The sequence below is a fragment of the Myotis lucifugus genome, unplaced genomic scaffold, assembly GCF_000147115.1.
Source record: "Myotis lucifugus unplaced genomic scaffold, Myoluc2.0 scaffold_640, whole genome shotgun sequence".
NCBI classification, from domain to species: Eukaryota; Metazoa; Chordata; class Mammalia; order Chiroptera; family Vespertilionidae; genus Myotis; species Myotis lucifugus.
Window position 1 is genome coordinate 75688 of NW_005871688.1, and position 21939 is coordinate 97626.

Here is a 21939-nt window from a genome sequence, read left to right on the forward strand (position 1 = left end):
TTTCTTGTGTATAATATGCAACATTATATTCCTTTATACTATACTAGAGGCCCGGTGCACAAAAATTTGTGCACTCAGGGGGGTCCCTCAGCACAGCCTATGCCCTCTTGCAGTCTGGGACCCCTCGGAGGATGTCCACTTGCTGGCTTAGGCCCACTCCCTAGGGGATCGGGCCCAAGCTGGCAGTCAGACATCCCTCTGGCAGCCCAGCAGCCCTCGGGGGATGTCCACTTGCCAGCGGGGAGCAGGCCTAAGCTGCTGTCAGACATCCTTAGCGCTGCTGAGGAGGTGGGAGAGGCTCCTACTACCACCGCTGTACTGGCAGCCATCAGTCTGGCTTGTGGCTGAGCAGAGCTCCCCCTGTGGGAGTGCACTGACCACCAGGGGATAGGTCCTGCATTGAGCATCTGCCCCTGGTGGTCAGTGTGTGTCATAGTGACCAGTCATTCCCAGTCGTTCTGCTGTTAGGGTCAATTTGCATATTACCCTTTTATTATATAGGATAGAGGCCTGGTGCACGGGTAGGGGCCAGCTGGTTTTCCCTGAAGAGTGTCCCAGATCAGGGTGGGGGTCCCGCTTGGGTGCCTGGCCAGCCTGGGTGAGGGGCTGATGGCTTTTTGCCACTGGTCACACCCCCTTCAGGGTGGGGGTCCCACTGGGGTACCTGGCCAGCCTGGGTGAGGGGCTGATGGCTGTTTGCAGGCTGGTCACACCCCCTTCAGGGTGGGGGTCCCCACTGGGGTGCCTAGCCAGTCTGGGTGAGGGGCTGATGGCTGTTTGCAGGCTGACAGAAGCTCCCAACCGCTCCTTTTTTTCTTTTTTTTTTTTCTTCTGGGCCAGCTTTAGCTCTGGCTCTAGCTCTGAGGCTTCCGCTGCTGGTTTGTTTGCAGTTCTATAATCGAAACAATGTATAACTTCAGCTCTGAGATCCCAGCCGGCTATATTTGTTAGAATGTTTCAAACTGCCAGCTCAGAGGCCGGCAGCGCAGGCGGGGAACGTTGGAGTCTGCAGTCACTGGAGCAAGCAAGCCTCACGTTCGTTTCCAGCTGCCTGGCTGCCGGCCGCCATCTTGGCTGACAGTTAATTTGCATAAGGATACGCTGATTAGCCAATGGGAAGGGTAGCGGTCGTACGCCAATTACCATTTTTCTCTTTTATTAGTGTAGACTAGAGGCCCGGTGCACAAAAATTTGTGCACTCGGGGTGGGGGGGGGGGGGAAGGTCCCTCAGCCTGGCCTGTGCCCTTTCGCAGTCTGGGACCCCTCGGGGGATGACCACCTGCTGGTTTAGACCCGCTCCCTGGGTGATTGGGCCCAAGCTGGCAGTCAGACATCCTTCTGGCAGCCCAGGAGCCCTCAGGGGATGTCCACTTGCCAGCGGGGAGCAGGCCTAAGCTGCAGTCAGACATCCTTAGCGCTGCTGAGGAGGCAGGAGAGGCGCCCACCACCACCGCTGTACTGGCAGCCATCAGCCTGGCTTGTGGCTGAGCAGAGCTCCCCCATGTGGGAGCGCACTGACCACCAGAGGGCAGCTCCTGCATCGAACGTCTGTCCTCTGGTGGTCAGTGTGTGTCACAGTGACCAGTCATTCCCAGTCTTTTTGCTGTTAGGGTCAGTTTGCATATTACCCTTTTACTATATAGGATAGAGGCCTGGTGCATGGGTGGGAGCCGGCTGGTTTGCCCTGAAGGGTGTCCCGGATCAGGCTGGGGGCCCCGCTGGGGTGCCTGGCCAGCCTGGATGAGGGGCTGATGGCTGTTTTCAGGCTGCCTGCACCCCCTTTAGGGTGGGGGTCCCCACTGGGGTGCCTGGCCAGCCTGGATGAGGGGCTGAGGGTTTTCAGGCTGGCCAAGCCCACCAGCGACTGAAGCTCCCAGACTCTCCTTTTTTTTTTTATTTTTTATTCTGGGATTTATTTCCCTGCTATAATTGAAACTTTGTTGCCGCTCCAGCTCTGAGGCCACGGCCTGCTGAAAGCAGGTATCTGGGGTTTGTTTAGCTTCTATAATTGCAACTTTGTTGCTTAAAGTGGAGCTCAGAGCTGGGCCGCGGCAGGCGGGGAACCTTGGCTTCCTCCATCACTGAAGCAAGCAAGCCTCCTGCTCGCTTCAGCTGTGTGGCTGTCGGCTGCCATCTTTGTTGGCGGTTAATTTGCATATCTCGCTGATAAGCCAATGGGAAGCGTAGCGGAGGTATGGTTAATTTCAATCTTTGTCTATTATTAGATAGGATGAGACATGACAAAACTCATATCATGCTAGTTATAGAAATGACCCAGAGTGGTATTTTTTTTGTCAGTGAAGACAAAGGCAGCCTTAAGACTGCCTTCCATCTACCTGCCCTTCCCTTTGGGAGAAAATTCAGCCTTAACTCAGATCCCATCCCCAACTGTCAACAGGACAATGTCCATATTGAGACTTCTTAAGAATGAGCCCTCCTAGTGCAGTGAGACCACACTATTGGACCAAAAGGTTCATCAATGAATCTTTTGAACTGATTCATGACCAAATAAGGGAACTGTAAATGTAAAAGGGGTTCTATGGAATATAACCTAACAGGGTGATCTGATCATCAATTCATCACTGGGCAGGTCATGGCTGGTAGTCAGGCCCCAGGCATAAAACTTCTTTACTCAACAACTTATCTTTGCCTTAAACAAGCCCTGACCACTGTTTCTCTGCATGTGAAATAACACCTTTTGAAATGTCTCTTTACAGACCCCTTCTTCTGGAGAGCAAATGATTTATGCTGTAATTCAATCCCCAACTTGCTTTTTCTCACCTTCTCTAATCTTCCTTACTCCCCTCCTTAATTTCAAATGCATGAAAGAAACTGTAAAACTGTCATCTGCATTTGAGATCTTGCTTTCCAGCATGTGCCATCAGTTTGGCTCAAATAAACTCTTACCAAAAAAAAAACTTAATACTGTACATATTTTAAATATTTGTAAGCTGAAAATCAGTAACTATATATCACAGAACTAAATCTAATGGATAGTCAGACAACCAGATGCATCAAAACTTAAAGAAAAATCTAAAGAGCAAACCTTTAAAATAGTATTAAGTGCATACCCATTAAATCCAGTGACAATTTTCAGTATTCTTTCCTTCATTTCATCAAAGGGAATATATTCGACATTAGGGTTGGGTGGACCTCTTGGTTCAGGAGCTGAAGTTCTGAAATCATCCATCACTTTCTCCAGTTTGAAAGTAAAATAGCCTTTAAATTGGGACCACTGAATCCTGCAAGAAAAAAAATTAAAAAAATTTAATACCATGTAGCTTTACAATTCTTAAACACAAAGCACAAATACAGAATTTACCATCACTAATGCCACCAAAATGAAGATCTAATAAGTAGTAGAAGTAAAAATGTCTTTGTTCAGCAGTATGCTCCATGCCTGATCAATCTGGATCATAAGCTCCGACCTGGTTCCATCCATTTCTCCCAACTCTTGACCCAAATGAAATCTAATCCCTGATAAAAAATTTTTTTAAATGAACTACTTCTGGCTGAAAGCCAATTATGTGCTACACCCTATTCTTAGCATATAACACTATTTTGTTTACATTCTCTGCCACATAGCAAATCTAACCAGGAAGGTTTAACCGTCCCATTTAAAATACATTATTAGATATTGGCCCAAGTCCATATTTATAATGTCAAGTGTACGAGTCAAAATGAAGCCATACCCTAAGCTATAATCCTACATAATAAAATCCTAGATGGCCAAAACCGGTTTGGCTCAATGGATAGAGCGTCGACCTGCGGACTGAAGGGTCCCAGGTTCGATTCCGGTCAAGGGCATGTACCTTGGTTGCGGGCACATCCCCAGTAGGGGGTGTGCAGGAGGCAGCTGGTCGATGTTTCTCTCTCATCGATGTTTCTAACTCTGTATCTCTCTCCCTTCCTCTCTGTAAAAAATCAATAAAATATATTAAAAAAAAAAAAATCCTAGATGGCATTATGCCCTCGCGCGATGTCACCACAAGATGGCCGCCCTCATGTTGTCACAGATGGCTGCCACAAGATGGCCGGCAGGGAAGGGCAGTTGGGCGTTTGGGCCGGCAGGGGACGGCAGTTGGGGGGGACCAGGCCTGTAGGGGAGGGCAGTTAAGAGCAACCAGGCCGGCAGGGGAGGGCAGTTGGGGGCGATCAGGCCAGCAGGGGAGCGGTTAGGGGGTGATTACGCTGGCAGGCAGAAGCAGTTAGGGGCAATCAGGCAGGCAGGCAGGTGAGCGGTTAGGAGCCAGCAGTCCCGGATTGTGAGAGGGATGTCTGACCGCCAGATTAGGAATCGGGCCTAAACCAGCAATCAGACATCCCCCAAGGGGTCCCATATTGGAGAGAGTGCAGGTTGGGCTGAGGCACACCCCCAAACCCCATGCACACATTTCATGCACCGGGCCTCTAGTGCTCATATAATCTAGTAAAGAATCCCACCTCACCCCCATTTGTTAACGTAACAAAATGTCTCTGTGTTGATTTGGGGGCTATTGATGCAAAAATAGCAGTGGGTAAAAATGATGACACTTCACCACAAATCAAGGCAGCAGTACCAAACTGTACTATTAGTAGTCATCATCATCTTCACTACAATAATTTCACAGTAAACCTGTTTCACTGAAAGTTTAATAAACAAAAAATTACTAATTTTGTTAAGTATTAACTTTTTAAAAATATATTTTATTGATTTTTTTACAGAGAGGAAGGGAGAGGGATAGAGAGTTAGAAACATCGATGAGAGAGAAACATCAGTCAGCTGCCTCCTACACACCCCCTGCTGGGGATGTGCCTGCAACCAAGGTACATGCCCTTGACCAGAATCAAACCCGGGACCCCTCAGTCCGCAGGCCGACGCTCTATCCACTGAGCCAAACCGGTCAGCGCTAAATATCAACTTTTAAATACACATCATTTTCGTTTTAATATTCTGTGTAACAAAATGAGAAGTACAAAGCACTTCTGCATAGCAAAATACTATGGACATCTCAAGAACAAACAACTGATTATTGTCCTTTTCTCAAAAATAAATGTTTATCACTTCAAGATAAACAACTCAAATATTTGTGTCCAATGATAAAATTAACACAAAAAATTAGTCTAAAAAATGTTTATTCGTCACTATGAACTTTGAAGGTTCCTGATACATTCATATGAGGTACTAGAATAGTCTAATTCAAAGAGACAGAGAGCAGAAAGGCATTTGCCAGGGGTTGGGAGACATCAATCAGTATTGATATAAAAGATATTGTGACACCAAAGATGAATAAACATTTTTCCAAAGATGGCCAATAAGCACATCGAAAGATGCTCAACACCACTAATCATTAGGGATATTTATCAAAACCACAGAGATAGAATTCCCCCTATATTAGGTTGGCTGTTATTTAAAAAAGGGGAAAAAACCCCACAAGTATTGGCTGGCAAGGATGTTAAAAAATTGGAACACTTGTGCACTGTTGAAGGGAATGAAAAATAGTGCAGCCTCTGTGTAAAACAGTATAGTAGTTCCTCGATCTGGCAATTTCATTCCTACGTAGATATCCAAAAGATCTGAAGGCAGGTACTCGAGCACATACATGTCCCCAATGGACACAGCAGTATTATTCACAATAACCAAAAGATGTAAACTACCCAAATGTCCACCAACAGATGAATGGATAAACAAAATGTGGTATATACATGTACAATGGAATACTACTCAGCCTTAAAAAGAAGGAAATTTTTACACATGATGCAACATGGATTAATCTTAAATAGAGATATAGGCTAAGTGAAATAAGTCAAACTCAAAATGGACAAGTATTTTATGCTTCCATTATATGAGGTACTAAAATAGTCTAATTCAAAGAGACAGAGCAGAAAGGCATTAGCCAGGGCCTGAGAGAAGGAAAGGGTAAAGCGTTACTGTTTAGTTTGTACCAAGTTTCAATTTGGGAAGATGAAAAAGGTCTGGAGGTGGGTGGTGGTGGTGGTGGTGGTGGTGGTGGTGGTGGTGGCTTTGGCACAAGATTGTGAATGTATTTAATGTCACTGAATTGCACACTTAAAAATAGAAAGTTTGTTACGTATATTTTACCCCAATTAAAATGTTTTAAAAAATGGACAAGAGATTCAAATAGGCATATCTCTAAAGATGATGCTTAACAGATGCAAATAAAAACCACAATGAGGTATCATTTCACACCCACTACCATGGCTATAATTCAAAAGATAGACAACAACAAGTGTTGGGAAGGATGTAGGCAAATTGCTGAAGAGAATGCAAAATGGTATGGCCATTTGGGAAAATAGTTTGGATGTTCCTCAAAAAATGAAGCACAAAGTTAACATGTGACCTGACAATTTCATTCATTAAATGAGTTATATATATATATATATATATATATATATATATATATATATATATATCATGTAAATTTTATTATCATTATTACAAAATTGGATGAGGATGACCACTAAAAGCTTTTTGCATAGCTACTTCTTCCCTCCTTTCCTGAGAAAGGGGAATATGCAGTTAACAAGCAGAGGCAGCACATTATATTTTTTGATATGCCTAATATTAATTTCTGATTAATATAAAATTGTCAGTGGTTACTAAAATTTATTTTTGAATTTCATTAGGTTCCCCATAGGCATTTAATCCTTAAATACACCATGGAAGGTTATCATTGAAATAGGAGTCTTGCACTTTTCATTCCATAAATTAAAAATTCTTTATGTAGTTTTAATAACCACCCACTAAATCATAATCTGTCTTATCCTATATAATAAAGAGGTAATATGAAAATTGACCCTCACGCCATAACGTCGTCACGAGATGGCAGCGCGCACAGTGGGGGCAGAGCCAGGGCCGCTCCATGCAGTCCGGAGGCGGGGCATCAGAGCGGCACTCCAGGACTCGGGGCCATCCAGCAGCATGCCGGCCACACAGGGCGGGACTCCGGGACTTGGGGCGATCCCATGGCATGCGGGGGGGAGGGGGGGGTGTCCCGGGTCTCACACAATTGTTCACTAGTGAATTAAGATTTCCACATACACGTTTTTTCTTACCCCATCTTTCCATTAAGCACTTGCCAATCAACCTGTGACACCCTGCCCCAAACCCATGTGCCTGTGTACAAACACATACATGCATGCACCGATTAATGGAAATAATCAGAGAAGAAGTGATGAGGCCCAGGTAAAGCAAACTGTGGGGAGCTTTAAAAACCCTATGAAAGCCCTAGCCACTTTTGCTCAGTGGACAGAGCATCGGCCTGAGGACTGAAGGGTCCCGAAATCGGGCACATGCCTAGGTTGCTGGCTCAATCCCCAGTAGGGGGTGTGCAGGAGGCAGCCAATCAATGATATTCTCTCATCACTGATGTTTCTATCTCTTTCTCCCTCTCCCTTCCTCTCTGAAATCAATATAAATATATATATTTAAAAAAAAAACCACAAAAAACCCCTATGATGTTAAATTATCAGTCAGAAATTCAGTAACTCAACTGGAATAAATTATGAACACACTGTATTTTAAGTTTCAAATATCTAGTACAGTTACTCTAAATTAGATCCAAGAGATGCAATTTGAATTACACCATGGAAAAACACACCTTTATAAAATGAAAAAGATACAGCTTTCTGTTGCAACACAACTATTTAATAAAAACAAAAAATGCTTTCCTGCCAATTATATAATTTGAGTACAAAAACAAGTCTTGAGCAAATCAACTGAAAATTTGATGACAAAAATAATTTTCTCAGAAATGTACTTATTTATTGGGTGAGTAGAAACCAGAAAAGAACAACAAAAAAACCTTATTTTCAACATGAAAATAAATTTATTCTAAACAGTCAGGTGCTCAAGAAACATTTTCAACTTTAGAATCAATTCCTCCACATAAAAAAATTCCTCTCCAAAATACATACTCAGATTTTTGTTATTGTTGTTAATCCTCACCTGAGGATATCTTTCCATTGATTTTTTTTAGAGAGAGTGGAAGGGAGGGGGAGAGACAAGAGAGAGAAACCCCTCATGTAGCTGGGATAGAGCCTGCAATCTGGTATATGAGAAAACACAGATCTATTCAGTAAGATTACTACAAAATTTATTAGAGTTTAAAAATAAAAGATAGGTGTGTGTTTCCCTTTTCTGGTTATAGCAACCGTAGTCATTGTAAAAAAGTAGAATTTACAGAAAGAAACATAATAAAAATAGTCGAAACCTGCCTAGCAATCAAGTACATCTTCATGTATTTTTCACTAACCTTTATTCTATTCTTTTTACTTCTTAAATTTGGCATCCTAGTTTAATATCCCTTAGTTCCTCCACCTTATGCATGGGATAGTCTCTAAAGACTTTTAATTTGCATCACATATGGTTGCACCATTACTGAACAGCTACCATTAAAAAAAAATCTAGGGAGTGACAGCCCCCTTGGTCTCTGCCCTGTAAGTTACAACTTGAACAGCCATAATTTAACAAAAGATTCCCTGCTCAACACACAAACATTTCTGAGAGATCCGTGCATTGAAACATCCAAAGATGGGAGAGCAGGAGGGTCCAAGGGAGGAGGGAAGAGAAAAAGCTGAAATGACACCTTGGAAACAGCCAGCAGCCCAAAGCTGGAACTCAGATCTCACTTTCCAGTCTTAAGAGAGGGAGGAATCAGGTTGCCTTCAGCCGGGAGGAGTAGAAAGATACAGTGAGCAGAGAGATCAGTGAGCGTTTCCAGAGGAGTGTTCTGTAGGCCCTGTGCTGAACCCAGTGACCTGAGCAGAGAGAGCACAGAAGTGCCGCTCTGGTTGTCTGGTAACCACCATCTCCAGACAGATAAACAAAGCCACAGAGCCTGGCAGCCTCCCCTTGCCCTCTCAGAGCTAGTGAGTGAGTGTGTGTGTGTTGTGTGTGTGTGTGTGTGTGTGTGTGCGGAGTTTGGGGGTGGGGGTGGGGGTGAGACAGAAGAAGCTGTAGCCGTGAGTGTCAGGTTGCAGAGCATATTATCTGCAAACCTGAGAACTAAAGCCACAGAAACATTTCCCCCCTGAGAGACAGGTGGGGATAATCCCAGGGTGGAGATACAAAGGTGAGGCTGCTGAGGTCTGCCAGTCATCATCATGGGAGAATAAAGCCACAAAGGCAGTAGGCAGCACTGGGATTTCACTTTCCCTACAGGGGCGGTGCCCTGAGACCCAGAAAGCCTGGTCACAGAAGAGATGCCCACTTTCCCACATAATACAGGGCATTTTCCTCCACCCCTACCACCCCCACAAAATTTGAGAAGCCAGATCACTGCAAAAGAAACTAAAAAGACTTTTGCTTCATCACCACCTATTGGAAAACAAAAGCAGAACTTCTTATCAACCTATTACAGATGTGCCACTCTTTAAAAAAAGAAAAGAAAAAGAAAAGAAAAAGAAAAAACCTATTTCATTACCATAGATGTCTAGACAGAGATATCAAATACCATGGATAACCAAGGAAACAAGGCAGCTCAAAAAGAAAATAAAAAATCTTCAGAAAGTAAACTTAAAGACTTAAAAATATATGATTTAAATGGCAGAGAATTCAAGACTGCAGTTCTGAAACTCAGAGATGCAAGAAAATACAAATAGTTAAATGAACTCAGAAGTAAAATCAACAAACAAAATGAATACTTTATCAGGTAAGAACTTTAGAATGAACTGGCAAGCTTAGGAAATAGAACTGACTAGATGGAGAAAAGAACTAGTGATATGGAAGACATATCTAGAAATGAGGCAGATGAAGAGAAACTATCTGACTCCATCAGTAAGAATAATCCTATCTAATAAAGAGGGGATATGCAAATTGACCATCACAGTGTAACAAAATGGCAGCCCCCCTACAGCAGAGGCAGGAATCCCATAACACAAGATGGCTGCGCCCACAGCAGAGGTGGGGTTCCCGTAATGAGCAATCAGCAGGGACCTGAGGCTGCCTGGCGCCAGGGCGGGGTACCTCAGGCCACACACCCCCGCCCCAGTGCTGGGCTGGGGGACCGGAGGTTGCACCCCCCCGCCCAGTGAGGCTTGATCGAGGACCTCAGGCCATGCCTCCCCACCCCACCCAGCGGAGCTTGACAGGGGACCTCAGGCCGCACCTTTCGCCCTGGTGCTGTGCCGGGGGACCTCAAGCCACACACCCCCCCACCCCGGCGCCAGGCTGGGGGACCTGAGGTTGCACCCCTCGCCTGGCGGGGCTTGACGGGGGAGGGGCTGGCCGGGTCTGGATCTCGCCCAATGGGTGTGGGCCCGGCCGGGTCTGGGTCTCGCGTGATTCTGAGGTGAGCGCGGGTGGGTGGGGACTTGACTCTGGGTCCTGTGGCACGCCCCAGACTCTGACAGGAGGAAGATTTTCATATACATTTTACTAATTTTCTTTCATCTCTGACACTTCTATTATAGAGAAAGGGCAAATAGCAATATTAAAATATTTCCTCTCATTAATTCCCTTTTAATGTGCACGAATTTCATGCACCGGGCCACTAGTTTAAGAATAATAGGTATACCAGGAAGCGGTAGAAAGGGACAGAGAGCCTATTCAAACAGTGGCCAACAACTTCCCAAACCTATGGAAAAAACTAGATCCTCGAATCCAAGAAACAAATAGAGCATTTCAAAATGCCTTCTCCGAGGTACATTGTATTAAAGCTGTCAAATATTAATGACAAAGAAAATTCTCAAGGCAATCAGGGAAAATAAGGCAATTGCCTATGAAGGAAATCCCATTAGATTAATGTCAGATTTCTTAGCAGAAACTCTACAAGCAAGGAGAGTGGAATCAAATATTCAAGCTACTGAAAGAGAGGAATTGCCACCCAAAAGTAATAGGTAAAGGTCTGAATTTTGCTAAGTGAAATAGAGATAAGATGCATTCAGGAATAAATGACTACTGTACATATGAAACTTCCCTCTGCATAAATCTAATGGTAACCCTCCCTAACACACACACAATCCAAAACTGAGGTGCTTAACTTAAAAAACTCAACCATATGCTGCCTTCAGGAGACACATCTCATCTATAAAGACACATATAGAGACTGAAAGTGAAAGGGTGGAAAATGATTCTCAAAGCAAATGCCATTCAGAGAAAAGCAGGTGTAGCCATATCAGACAAGAGATTTCAAGATAAAAAAGGTAACAAGAGACAAAAAATGGACATTTTATAACGATAAATGGGGCAAAAAATAAAACACTGATATATATGCACCCAATTAAAAAGCACCAAAATAATTTATATAAAGCAACTACTAACAGAACTAAAGGGAGAAACTAGTAAAAACAAAATGATAACAGGGTACCTAAATACCCATTAACAACTACAGATAGTTCATACAAACAGAAAATCAATAAGGAAACACTGGCCTTAAAGGACACATTAGACCAACTGGACATAATTGATATTTACAGAGCCTTTCATCCTAGAACACCAAATTAGATAACGTTCTTCTCCAGCGCACATGGGACATTCTCAACATATGCTGGGGCACAAAACTAACCTTAACAAATTTAAGAAGAATGAAATCATACCAAGCATGTTCTTCAACCACATTAGAAATCAACTGCAAAAAGTGGGAAAAACCACCAATGTGGACATGAAACAATATGCCACTAAAACATGACTGGGTCAAATAAAGAAATAAATGACATAAAAAGATACACAGAGACAAGTAAGAATGGCAACACAACATATTAAAACTTTTGGAAAGAAGCAAAAACAGTAATAAGAGAGAAGTTTATGTCATCACAGGTTTATCTCAAGAAACAAGAAAAATCCCAAGTAAACAACCTAACACTACATCGTAAAAAACCTTAAAGAGAGGAACAAAAGCAGCTCAAGTCAGCAGAAGAAAGGAAATAACATTAGAGCAGAATTAAATGAAACAGACTTGGGAAAAAGACTCTACAAAAAAATAATGCAACAAAGAGTTGGTTATTTGAAAAGATTAATAAAATTCAGAAAACCCAGGCTAGACTCAATAAAGAAAAAAGATAAAAGACAAAAATAAACAAAATCAGAAATAAAAAAGGCAACGTGCCCTGGCAGGGTGGCTCAGTTGCTTGGAGCATCACCCCCTACACAAAAGGGTTGTGGGTTTGATCTCTGGCTGGGGAGCATATGGGAGGCAGCCAAACGATGTTTCTCACATCAATGTTTCTCTTTCTCTAAAACAATAAAAATAAACAACAACAACAACAACAAAACCCAGAAAACATATCCTCAGGTGAAGATTTTTTTAAAAAGAAAAGGAAAAGTTACAATACAACGGACACCTGAGAAATACAAAGGATCATACAAGAATACTAGGAAAGATTGTATGCTACCAAATTCAGTCACCTTGATGAAACAGTTAAGTTCACAGAAATCTATAACCTTCCTAGACTGAATCATGAATGAGTAGAAAATCTAAATATACCAATCAACAGTGAGAGAATTGCAACAATAATAAAAACCCTAACAGTCCAGAAACAGATGGTTTTACTAGTGAATTCTACCGAACATTCAAGAACATTTAATGTCTGGTTAGTGTGGCTCAATGGTTGAGCCTAGACCCATGAACTAGGTCAGGGTTCGATTCCCGATCAGGGCACATGCCCTGGTTGCAGGCTCAATCGCCAGTAAGGGACATGCAGGAGGCATCCGAGCAATGATTCTCATCATTGATTTTTCTATTCCTCTCTGAAATCAATAAAAATATATGAAAAAGAACATTTAATACTAATCCTTTTCTTTTTTTAAAAAAAATATATTTTTATTGATTTTTTACAGAGAGGAAGGGAGAGGGATAGAGTTAGAAACATCGATGAGAGAGAAACATCAATCAGCTGCCTCCTGCACACTCCCTACTGGGGATGTGCCCGCAACCAAGGTACATGCCCTTGACCGGAATCGAACCTGAGACCCTTGAGTCCGCAGGCTGACACTCTATCCACTGAGCCAATCCGGTTAGGGCCCTTTTCAAACTCTTCCAAAAAATTAAAAAAGAATCAATACTTCCTTAACACTTTTTATGAGGTCAACATAACCCTGATGCCAAAACCTGGCAAGAATAACACAAAAAATGAAAACTACACACTAATATCTCTGATGAATACAGATGAAAAAAAATCCTAAACGAAATACTAGCAAATTGAAATAGGGTTCATTCCAGGAGCACAAGGATGGTTCAACATACGTAAATCGAACACTACAATACACTACATTAACAAAATGATGGATAAAAATATACTAGTATACAGATTGAGAAAAACGTTTGACAAAATATATCCATTTATGATTAAAACTCTCAGTAAAATGGGTGTAGAAAAAAAGGTATCTCAACACAAGTAAGGCCATGTATGACTAACCCTCAGCTAATATCATACTCAATAGTAAAAATAGTTAAAACTTTTCTCTAAGGTCAGGAAAAGGACAAGGATGTCCACTCTCACCACCGCTATTCAACATAGTACTGAAGGTCCTGGCCAGAGCAATCAGGCAAGAAAAAGAAATAAAACGCATCCAAATTAGGAATGAAGAAGTAAAATAAGTAAAATTGTCATTTTTTGCAGATGACATGATTTTTTAAAAAATATTTTTTTATTGATTTTTTTACAGAGAGGAAGGGAGAGGGATATAGAGTTTAGTTAGAGACGTCGATGAGAGAGAAACACCGATCAGCTGCCTCCTGCACACCTCCTACTAGAAATATGCCTGCAATCAAGGTACATACCCTTGACAAGAATCGAACCTGGGACCTTTAAGTCTGCAGGCCAATGCTCTATCCACTGAGCCAAACCAGTTAGGGCGACATGATTCTTTATATAGAAAACCCTAAAGACTACACCAAAAAGTTATCAGGAACAATAAAAAATACAGTCAAGTGTAGGATTCAAAATCAATGTACAAAAATCCTGTGCAACAATGAAATTTAAAAAAAAGGAATGAAAAAAGCAATACTTCTGCAATTACAACAGATGAAAATACCTAATACTAACCTTTCAATACACTGAAAAGTACAAGACATTATTAATAAGATACTAGAGGCCTAGTGCACGAAATTTGTGCAAAGGGGGGGGGGGGGACGGGCCCTCAGCCCAGCCTGCACTCCAATCTTGGACCCCAGTGGGATCGGGCCTAAACGGGCAGTCGGACATCCCTCTCACAATCCAGGACTGCTGGCTCCCAACCACTCGCCTGTCTGCCTGCCTGACTGACGCCTAACCACTACCCTGCCAGCCTGATTGACGCCTAACTGCTCCCCTGCCGGCCCGATTGCCCCTAACTGCCCTCCCCTGCAGGCCTGGTTTCCCCCAACTGCTCTTCCTTACAGGCCTGGTCCCTCCCAACTGCCCTCCCCTGCTGGCCTGATCGCCCACAACTGCCCTCCCCTGCCGTCCATCTTGTGTCCACGTGGGGACAGCCATTTGTGTGTTGGAGTGATGGTCAATTTGCATATTACCCCTTTATTAGATAGGCTTTTGTGTTCATGGATTGGAAAAATCAACAGTTAAAATGGCCATATAACCCAAAGCAATATACAGATTTACTATAATCCCCCCAAATATACCAATGCATTTTTTAAAGAAACAGGACAAAAAAGTCATCAGATTTATGTGGACCCAGAAAAAAGCCTGAATAGCCTAAGCCAGTGATGGCAAACCTGTGACACGCATGTCAGAGGGACACGCGAACTCATTTTTTTGGTTGATTTTTCTTTGTTAAGTGGCATTTAAATATATAAAATAAATATCAAAAATATCAAAAAATTTCTATATGTGACACGGCACCAGAGTTAAGTTAGGGTTTTTCAAAATGCTGACACGCCAAGCTCAAAGGTTCGCCATCACTGGCCTAAGCAAACCTGATAAAAAATGACCAAAGCCGGAGGAATCAACCTGACTTGAAATTATACTACAAAGTGACAATAATCAAAATGGCATGGTATTGACAGAAAACAGACACTTGGAATAAGAGCCCAGAAATAAACCCACATGTATGTAGGCAACTAGTTTTTAATAAAGGAGCCAAACACATTCAATAGAGAAAGGAAAGCCACTTTAATAAACGGTGCTGGGAAAATTGGAATGCCACATGCAAATGAATAAAACTAGATTGCTGTTTGTCCCCATATAAACATTAACTCAAAATGGATCGAAGACCTAAATATAAGACCTAAAACAATAAATTACATAAAAGAAAACAGAGGTACTATTAAACTTACAGACCTTGATTTTAGAGATTTTATAAATTTGACTCCAAAGGCAAGGGAAGGTAAAGCAAAAATGAATGAATGGGACAATATCAAACTAAAAAGCTTCTGCACAGCAAAAGAAACTGTCAATAAAATAAAAAGACAAATGACCTAACGGGAAAAGACATTTGCAAACAGCTCTGAAAAGGGGTTAATATCCAAAATCCTATCTAATAAAAGAGAAACATGGTAATTAGCGTACAACCGCTACCCTTCCCATTGGCTAATCAGGGCGATATGCAAATTAACTGCCAGCCAAGGTGGCGGTTAACCGCCAACAAAGATGGCGGCTAATTTGCATATTGAAGGCAGGGTAGGACAGGGTAAGCCACCATCCAAGCCCCCCGTTTGCCATGGGGGCTGCCGGGGGCTGGGGCCAAGGCAAGTGGTGCCAATCGCTTAGCCCGCCTACCAGAGATAAGACACAACATGGGGCCGGCGGGGGCTGGGGCGAAGGCAAGCGATGCTGATCGCCTCGCTGGAGCCCTGCCTGCCCACTGCAGACATGTCCCAATGTGATCTGGGGGGCGGGAGGGGGCTGGGGCAATGCAATCGGTGCAGATGCCTCGCCGGAGCCCTCGCTTGCCCACCAGAAACATCCCAAAGTGATCTGCGGGCGGGTGGGGGCTGGGGCAAGGCAAGCGGTGCCCATTGCCTCGCCGGAGCCCTTGCCCACCCACCGTAGACACGTGCCAATGCGCGTGGGCTGGGGCGAAGGCAAGCGGTGCAGATCGCCACGCCCGAGCCCTCACCTGCCCACTGGAGACATGTCCCAATGCGATCCGGGGGCAGGCGGGGGCTGGGGCAAGGCAAGCGGTGCCCATTGCCTCGCCGGAGCCCTTGCCCGCCCACCGGAGACACGTGCCAATGCGCGTGGGCTGGGGTGAAGGCAAGCGGTGCGGATCGCCTGGCTGGAGTCCTAGCCTGCCCACTGGAGACATGTCCCAAAGTGATCTGCGGGCGGGCGGGGGCTGGGGCGAATGAAAGCGGTGCAGATTGCCTCGCCGGAGCCCTTGCCCGCCCACCGGAGACACGTCGCAATGCACTGGGGCTGGAGCGAAGGCAAGCAGTGTGGATCGCCTGGCTGGAGCCCTAGCCTGCCCACTGGAGACATGTCCCAATGCGATCAGGGGGCGGGCGGTGGCTGGGGCGAATGAAAGCGGTGCAGATTGCCTCGCCGGAGCCCTCACCAGCCCACCGGAGACACGGGGCCCACTCTGAGAGAGAGAGAGAGAGAGAAAGAGAGAGAGAGGCGGAATTTTGCATCCCGCATCCCTCCCTGATTGACCACTGTGATTCCAAGCCAGTAATGGCTGCCTTCAGGACGGTGCTCCACATCCCTCACCCCCACCCCAGGCCTGAGAGCAGTGCTGGGCAGGGGCACCCAGGGGTTTGGACATGCAGCACGAGAGGCTGGCACAACGTGGGGGTGAGCTGTGTTTACACCGCCAAGTTCCCCACTTCTACCCTGGCCGGGCATGCCTCATCCTTCCCCTCAGAGGCCCAGCTCCTGCCTACATGCTTGCTGGGCAGGCCCAACTGCACCGGGGAGTGAGCCATGGTGATCAGGATGGCCACTTCCTGGGATGGGACGGCCGGACCACGGCGATTCATGAGGGCGATGAGGCCTGTGGGGCATGTGCAGGGGGTGGCTGGCCAAGCCGATACTGACTTCAGTGGGGCCAGTGGTTAGCCCATTGAGGCCACCCCAACCCCCACAGGTCTCAGGTGGATGGTGGCCCAGTGGAGAGCCGTTTCTCCATGCATGGTGCCCAGGAATGGCTGTGAGCTGCTGCAACCCCGCCCCACGCTTCAGGGTGGGGGAGAAGGCTCGCAACCACCAGCACCCTAGGCTGCACCTCCTGTGCCTCAGCCTGCCAGGTTGGCAGGGTCCAGAGCAGGTGAGCTGCTCCCTTCCCCCAGTGGTAGAACAGGGAGGAGAGCGCTGGGTGCAGGGAGGGGACCTCAACTGGGATCCTCCTGGTGTGGGGAAGGGGCCCGGCCTGGGCCCGGTGGGGAGCTTAGGAAGTCTGGCTAAGCAGGCGCTGGTTCATACCAACTCTTACTCTGCCATCTTCCTCCAGCTCTTCAAGCTAGCCCCCCTGCCCCACCTGTCCGGGGCAACGGGCTCTGGGTGACCTCCCTGAGCTCAGACTGTGGACCCAGAGACCTCAAGGAAGAGTGCAGGGGCCGGTGCAGAAGTACCAGGGCAGAGTTGCTTCGGTGTCTCGGTGAAGTTTGCAACTGACCCACGGTGGAAGCCCCAGAGGGGAAAGGCCAGGAGGCATGAATTGCCAGCACTTTAGCCACTTGAAAACAGCTCCACTTGGAATGTGAGGCGGTTATATGTTCAGCTGAGAAGTGAGAGGGCTGAACTCCACCATCGCTGGGCTCCTGTCAGTCCGAGGCCCAAGCGTCCACCAAGACAAGGAAAGAACAGAGTGAGGGGCCTGGAGGAAGGGAGGACAATTGAAGAAAACCATGTCTAGACTTTCCCCAGCCCTCTCCTTCTTTCTGCTGCCTACAAGAGCCCCAGGCCCGGCCACAGTTCTGTCTCCACCTTTTAGTACCCTATTCTCCAACCACAGAGGAAAGAAATAAGGAAGGAGTCTGTGCAGCCTTCAGAAAGTATCTATATACCTGATCGGCCAGTTGCCTTCCACAGAGGGAGGCCAGACTGTGGCTTAGGCCCGCTCCCCACAGGGACATCAGTAGGACATCCTGTGAGGGCTCCCAGACTGTTAGAGGGGGGAGGCTGGGCTGAGGGATGCCCCCCGAGTGCACAACTTTTTGTGCACCAGGCCACTAGTATATAAATAACTCATAAAACAACAGAACAACCCAATTAAAAAATAGACAGAGGACCTGAACAGACACTTCTCCCAAGAAGACACACAAATGGCCAACAGATATACAAAAAGATGCTCAACTTCACTAGCTATTAGAGAAATGCAAATAAAAACCACAATGAGATACCAACTCACACCTGTTAAAATGGCTATTAGACAAGTAATAGCAAGTGTTGGAGAGGATGTGGAAAAAAAGGAACCCTCATTCACTGCTGGTGGGATGTAAACTGGTACAGCCATTATGGAAAACAGTACGCAATTCCTCAAAAAATTAAGAATAGAGTTACCATATAACCCAACAATCCCTCTTCAGGGTATCTACCTGAAAAATTTGAAAACCTTTATTGGTAAAGATATATATACACCCCTATGTTCATTGCAACATTATTCACAGTGGCCAAGACATGGAAATAACTGAAGTGTCCCTCAACATTATGACTGGATAAAGTTGTGGCACATATATACAATGGAATACTACCCAGCCACAAGAAAAGAGGAAAGGTTGCCACTTACAACAACATGGATGGATGGATCTTGAGAGTATCATGCTAAGTGAAAAAACTCAAGACAGAAAAAGAATCATATCATGATTTCACTCATTTGCTCTACAAGTGAACAAATGAACTAACAAGACAAACAAAAACTCAGACACACACAACAGTATGGTGGTTACCAGAGGAAAAAGGGATTAGGTGGGTTAGTGAAGAGTACAGGGGATGGAATGTATTATGACAGAAGGAGGTTTGTTTGACTTTGGGTCATGGGCACACAATGCAATATACAGATGATGTATCTTAGAACTACATTTCAAACATATAATTTTATAAACCAATGTCAACCCAATAAATTTAATTTTAAAATAATCCCAAAAAACAAACCAGCAAAAAAAATTTAGGTTTACTTCCAGTTCATTACAATTAAAAATTATTGTAGGGTTAATATCCTAACTTTGCAGGCATCTGTTTATTACCTTAGGATAGATTCCTCTAAGCGGAATAACTAAGTCATGAGTCTGAAGTATAAATATCAAAACTTTGACACCTACTTTCAAAAGCCCTTCCATAATGCTGCAGCACTTTTACAGTGCCATTGGTATAGAAACACCTGATTCATTCCAGTATCATAACCTTTTAAAACTCCAATTATCAGACAGTAGAAAAACACTTTATTTTGCATTTTACTCACTGCTGGTGAAATTGAATATTTTAACCTATATTTACTGGCCACAAGACATTTGTGTGTGTGTGTGTGTGTGTGTGTGTGTGTGTGTGTGTAGATCCCTTACCATCCCTCATTCTGGGGTTCATCTATTTGGCATTAATGACATTGTGAACTGAATAATTCATTGTCAAAGGGGGATGTCCTGTGTTGTAGGATGTGAAGTAGCATCTCTGGCCTCTACCCACTAGAAGTCAATAGCACCCAATCCCCCAACACTCCTAAGTGTGACAACCATAAAGTTCCTAAACATTGCTAAATGTTCCCTGGGAGAGAAAAATTGTCCCCACTAAGAATGACAGTCCCACCCCCACCCATTTAAAATGGTCTCTTTCTTACTCTGATTGTATTATGGAAAAAGTATTTACCATGTGACACAATTATGAACATAATTTTTGGACTCACATTTTGTACTGACTGCTTCAAAAACAAAAACTTTTTTTAGGAGAATTTTTTTTTTTTTTGTAATCCTCACCCAAGGATATTTTTCCACAGAATTTTAGAGAGAGTGGAAGAGAGAGGGAAAGACTGAGAAAAACACTGATGTGAGAGAAGCACATCAATCAGTTGCCTCCTGCATGAGCCCCAACCAGGGACTGGGCCGGGGAGGATCCTGCAACCGAAGTACATGCCCTTGACCGGAAACAAACCCGGGACCCTTCGGTACCGAGGCTGACACTCTATCCACTGAGCCAAACCAGCCAGGGCAATAAAAACTGTTTTTATATAAATGTGGAAGTGATGTTAAAATATATATTTGTCTAATTTTTTTCTATTTTAAAATTACCTTTGAAATATTACACATTTCCTTGCTTAGAACAGAAGTTCATATATGAAGATGGTATAGTACCTGATCCAAAGCAATAAATTTATGACAAAAATTCTGAAGAGAATTTGTCACTAAAAGTGAATTTTTCTTCTTTTTTTAATCCTCTCCCGAAGATATGTTTTTACGAATTTTAGAGAGGAAGGGAGAGAGAATGAGAGAGAGAGAGAGAGAGAGAGAGAGAGAGAGAGAGACAGACATTGATGTCAGAAGAGAAACATCAATCAGTTGCCTCCTAGAAATGCCCCCACCAAGATCAAACCCAAAACCTGGGCATGTGCCCTGACCTGTAACCCTTAGGTGCACGGGACAACACTCCAACCAACTGAGCCACCCTGGCCAGGGCTGAAAGTGAGTTTTTCAAGTTAGAGTGACAAATATCTCAGGATGGCTGTACACATAAAGAATGCAATCAGATGAAAATGAACACTTCAAAATAGGTAAAGAAAACATTCGGACAGGACCTCAGTGTAAGCTCAGGTTTCTTTTTTGGCAACTTGTATATTCATGATAAGGATTCTATCTAACATTCTAAAGATTCAAGTTACTTTACTCATCTACCTCCTCATACCAATTAAAACAAAAAAAGTGTGTTTGGGTTAAGCTGATTTGCACTTGACTCCTGGCTCAACCTTCAGCCCCTTATTGAAAATCTCTGTAAAATTTATTATTTATTGGTGTTTGGAAGCTTGACCCAGAGTTGTGTGCTACTTTAAAATTTCTAAGGAAATTATTTAAATAAAGATATGCCCTTGCCAGTGTGGCTCAGTTGGTTGGAGCGTTGTCCCGTATATCAAAAGGTGGCAGGGTTTGATTCCCAGTCAGCACACAAATCCAAGTTACGGGTTTGATGTTTCTCTATCTCTCAAACAAACAAATATATAAACAAACAAATAAAAAAATAAATAGATTTAGAAAGTTTTTTCCTTTATCTACATAATATCAAAAAGGGAAAAAAAAATCATTTAAAGCACAGCATCTACTGCAAGAAACATTTGTACTCTGATCTAAGAACTGCCTGAACATGGATAATCCTTCCTCAGAATCTCCACCTACATATAATAAAACTAAGAAGATAAACTGGAAAAAAATTTAATGGAAATGTTTTTAAAACAAAACTGACACAAACTAAAGTCATACTTGATGGTGAAAAACTGAAAGCCTTTTTTCAAATATCAAAACAGGTGTGCCCTTTTATTCAACACTAGAGGCCCGGTGCATGAATTCATGCATGAGTGGGGTCTGGCCAGCACACCCCAATCAGGGCCGATCGAGCCAGACTGGCCCCGCCCCCTGTTGAACTCCTGGTCAAAGGGAAAATTTGCATATTAGCCTATTATTATATAGGATAGTGCTGGTAGTCCTAGCTAATTAGGCAAGAAAAATAAACAAAAGGCAACTAAGTCAGGAAAGAATAGTAAAACTGTCTCTATTTACAGACAACATATTATTATATGTAAAACACCCTGCCCTGGTCGGGTTGCTCAGTTGGTTAGAGCACTGTCCCAGTACACCAAGGTTAGGGGTTTGATTTTTGGATAAGGCACACATGAGAAGCAACCAATAAAGGCATAAATAAGTGGAACAACAAATCGATGTCTGTTTCTCTCTCTCTGTCCCCCTCTCTAATGCTTCCTCTCTAAAAAAATTAATAAATTTTAAAAGAAAACAATTCTATTTACAATAGCCTCAAAAACAATGAAATACTGAGAATTTACCCAAGAAACTAAAAGATTGGTATACTGAAAACTATTAAGACAATGATGAAATAAACTTAAGACACAAATAAATGTAAAGATTCATG

At 43.8% G+C, this 21939-nt stretch overlaps 1 protein-coding gene across 8 annotated transcripts in view; it reads right to left on the reverse strand.

The window, feature by feature from the left end:
- The window catches only part of PPP4R2 (protein phosphatase 4 regulatory subunit 2), a 54007-nt gene that overhangs the window by 14301 nt on the left and 17767 nt on the right, over positions 1–21939 (reverse strand). For 4 of the 8 annotated variants that reach the window (XM_023746242.1, XM_006105147.3, XM_023746241.1 and 1 more), the window contains exon 3: positions 3072–3242. In XM_023746242.1, coding sequence (XP_023602010.1) covers positions 3072–3242 — 171 coding nt within the window. Of the gene's footprint in view, positions 1–3071; positions 3243–21939 lie in introns of those variants that run through there. The other 4 variants (XM_023746246.1, XM_023746244.1, XM_023746243.1 and 1 more) reach the window with 2 other exon arrangements.